The sequence below is a fragment of the Prunus persica genome, chromosome G8 (genome assembly GCF_000346465.2).
Source record: "Prunus persica cultivar Lovell chromosome G8, Prunus_persica_NCBIv2, whole genome shotgun sequence".
NCBI classification, from domain to species: Eukaryota; Viridiplantae; Streptophyta; class Magnoliopsida; order Rosales; family Rosaceae; genus Prunus; species Prunus persica.
This window is the reverse complement of record NC_034016.1, coordinates 12646621-12650140: the sequence shown is the minus strand read 5'-3', so window position 1 is coordinate 12650140 and position 3520 is coordinate 12646621. Positions and strand designations below refer to the sequence as shown.

General features: G+C 37.8%; 1 protein-coding gene across 1 annotated transcript; it reads left to right on the top strand.

Annotated features, from left to right (window-relative positions):
- LOC18767755 (salicylate carboxymethyltransferase) lies at nucleotides 1056-2857 on the top strand. The gene is made up of 4 exons (XM_007201250.2): nucleotides 1056-1208; nucleotides 1350-1754; nucleotides 2041-2301; nucleotides 2379-2857. Exons 1-4 carry the CDS (start codon nucleotides 1134-1136, stop codon nucleotides 2736-2738), a joined length of 1101 nt encoding a protein of 366 aa, XP_007201312.1. The 5' UTR covers nucleotides 1056-1133; the 3' UTR covers nucleotides 2739-2857.

Genomic DNA, 3520 nt, shown 5'->3' with positions numbered 1-3520 from the left:
TTATTATAAATATTTTTGGGTTTATGATTTGCTGCAGTTTTTTGGTGAGCAATGAAAACTCCTATAGACAACACCGTCAGGCTAATAGCGTAGTCACTCTGTTTTTTCTTCGAATTTCGATTTCTCTTTCGAACTTTCAACTGACTCAATATTCTCTTCATCAGGTGTCCCATACTATTAAATATGCTCAAGTCATGTCAGCAAGTTAACTTTTGTTTTTTTTTTTTGCCCAAATTGATGAAAGTTCAAGGGAAACATTAAAATAAGACAAAAAAGAATAGGCCTCATTTTAGTTTCTTAACACTGGGCATCAGAAATTGAGAATTCCCCATGGAAAGGAAATTCCTGTTGAACAAGACCATTCGATCTCACATTATTGGCCCTTTCGGCTCTGCTGCATGATTCATTGGTCATGGATGAACCACGTCATTAAGCTCCAAAAGATGGCCCTCGCTCTCCACCGTCCACAAGTTTCACACGATGGACATGTATTGTACAATACATCCGATCGAAAAATAATTATTTTCATAGTCCCGTGATACAATGTTGAAATCTCTCCGTTCCTAATATCGTTTGTATAAAAAAGAAAAAAAAAAAGGCAATATTTAATTGTCCATTTGCAGCTACTTAATAGGAAAGGAGAGACCAGCACTTCCATCAAACTTTTAATTCAGGAAAAGTAGTGTACATTGTTAGACACCTAATGCTGCCAAAGATGTGTTAGTTACATAGGAATCTAATACTTAAGACCTAGAATATAATTAACGTTGGTGACTTATGGGGCCCTACGTAATAAGCCGCACTACTTAGTCGCCTCAAAAGTTGATTAGGTTGTTTGTACACTTGGTCAATTAAATCATATTTCTAGCTTATGATGCACTTAATCCCACGTAAGCTGTGTTAGATCATGCACCTCAAAACGTTAAAAGTTGTTGGTGCAAGTTAGTAATTAAGAGGTATTAGTTGTGAATTGGAATTTTGATAACCACATACTTCCCAAGTAAAAAAGTAAGGTTAGTTGTGTTGGGTAAGCATTTTGCTATAAATATGAGGGAGTCTTCGAGCAGAATAGATACCAAAAGAGAGAGAGAGAGAGAGAGAGAGAGGAAGGAGTATTATTTGAGAACATAAAAATGGAGGTAGAGCAAGTTCTACACATGAATGGAGGAGTTGGGAAAACAAGCTATGCAAACAATTCCCTACTTCAAGTTAGTCTCTCTCTCTCTTCCCCTAGTTGCGTTGATTTTATATGAAGCACACTTAAAGAGCATGGCTCGGTCTCAAACTATTTTGCTAACCAAAACTATGCAATATTCATGCTTTCTTAAACTTTTTTTTTTTACTTTCAGAGAGCAGTGATTTCAACGGTGAAGCCTATAGTTGATGCAAGCATAGAGGAGCTGTGTTGCACTCTCTTCCCAGAGTGTTTGAAAATAGCGGACTTGGGATGCTCTTCAGGACCCAACACCCTTTTGGTGGTATCAGATATCATAGACAACATCCGCAACACTTTCCAAAAGCTCAACCGCCCACCTCCATCACTCCAAGCCTTCTTGAATGATCTTCCCCGAAACGATTTCAACACGGTGTTCAGGTCATTGCCAGGCTTCTATAAGAAACTTGATGAAGAACCTGAAAAGAAGCTTGGGCCATGTTTCATTGCAGGAATGCCTGGCTCTTTCTATGGCAGGCTCTTCCCCGACAATTCTCTCCACTTTGTTCACTCTTCTTATGCTCTCATGTGGATCTCTGAGGTTTGGATTTTTTTTAATCAATCATTGAGTCGTTATTAGGCATAAACTCTTCATACACCCAGTTATATATAACTCATTAGTTACACCACATGGCAGGATGGTCCATTCAAACATAAAAATATCTCCATGAGAAGACTTTCTCAATCAACTAGGGATTTAAAAATATATATATCTTGCAAGTTTGTCTAATTTTTTAGCTTTATTCAATTGGTAAAATAATAATAATTCTAAAATCGTGTCTGATAATTTAATCTGACAAGTGATGAGCATAAACGTGTGTACGTAGGTTCCAAAAGGCTTGGTGACCAAAGAAGGAGAGGCACTGAACAAGGGGAACATATATATAGCAAAGACAAGCCCTCCAGCCGTGTTTAAGCAATACTTGGAGCAATTCAAAAGGGACTTCACAGTCTTTCTGAGGTCACGTGCCGAAGAGCTCGTCCCTGGTGGCAGTATGGTCCTCACAACCATGGGCAGCATAAAGAGTGACGATCCCCTCTGCATTTGGGAATTTGTAGGAATGAAGCTCAATGACATGGTTTTAGAGGTAATTAAATATTAGATCATATTTATTTCTAATAGATTTGGGACACATTAATTATTTCCAATTTGATGAATTTTCAGGGTTTGATTGAAGGGGAAAAATTGGACACATTCAATATGCCATACTATGCACCTACAACCAAGGAGTTCGAAGAGGTGATCGAGGCTGAAGGATCTTTTATTTTGCAAAACCTTGAAGTTTTCAAAAATGATTGGGACTCTTATGTCAAGCAAGCTAACAGTGGCCTGGATAAGAAGACAAGGGCTGCAATATTTGCCACTGACATAAGGGCTGTGGGAGAGCCGATTCTGGCGAGCCAATTCGGAGAAGCACCCATGGACGATTTGTTTCGTAGGTTTGAAGCAGATGTTCTTGATCACATGGAAAGGGAAAACTGCCAGTTCATTAACCTGGTTATCTCGTTGACAAAGAAGCGTTGAGATGAATATTCAAGAAATGGGGCTTATGTTCCATATGCTTTGTTTATGTAACGTTTGTACCTTTCGGGTCGTTTTTGGACTTCAGTTTATTGTGAAGAATAAAGTTGTTGACATTTGGTCATCTTTGTGTTATTCATACTTTGATTTAAAACCTGTTAAAGGAAATGGAAGCGAAGTTTCTTCGAAAAATTATCAATTTAGCTTCAGTTTTCGATTCGTAGAAAACCCAAAACCCTAACTAGCTATCCAAACTCAAATTAAGACCCTTGAAAAAAGAAGTTCATGTTCAAGATTGTTAATTATATGTTTTTTGTTGATTAGAAGCACACAAAGAAGATTTAGAAACTCCAGCTCAAGTTTAACAAGATTTTTTTTTTAAATTAAAAAAAAAATTCCACCACATAATTTGATGCTTGAACCCAAAACTCCAATCTAGTTATTGTATGCGAAATTGAAAGTGAATTTTTATGGTTTAAGCTTGTTGGTCATTGATATTTTCATGTAATTGGATTTTTGTTTCTCATACCCCACACTACTACATTTTACACTTTGCGCGACGAAAAAAATTTCGTCGCGCAAAATACATTGTAGTCGCACAAATTTCAGCGCGACAGAAACTTCGTCGCGCAGAATCCGTCGCGCAAAGATCGTGAAGAAAGACTTTGCGCGACGAAGTTTTTTCATTGGTCACGCAAAGTGACTTTGCGCGACGAAAAAATATTGGTCGCTCAAAGCGACTTTGCGCGACGAAAAAGATTGGTCGCGCAAAGTCTAGAAAAAAT

What these genes read in the sequence shown, in the direction of transcription:
- LOC18767755 (XM_007201250.2), top strand. Translation starts at nt 1,134, where the DNA reads ATGGAGGTAGAGCAAGTTCTACACATGAATGGAGGAGTTGGGAAAACA. An exon ending in CTCTCATGTGGATCTCTGAG is followed by an intron (nt 1,755 to 2,040) that starts GTTTGGATTTTT and finishes GTGTGTACGTAG; the next exon opens with GTTCCAAAAGGCTTGGTGAC. An exon ending in TCAATGACATGGTTTTAGAG is followed by an intron (nt 2,302 to 2,378) that starts GTAATTAAATAT and finishes ATGAATTTTCAG; the next exon opens with GGTTTGATTGAAGGGGAAAA.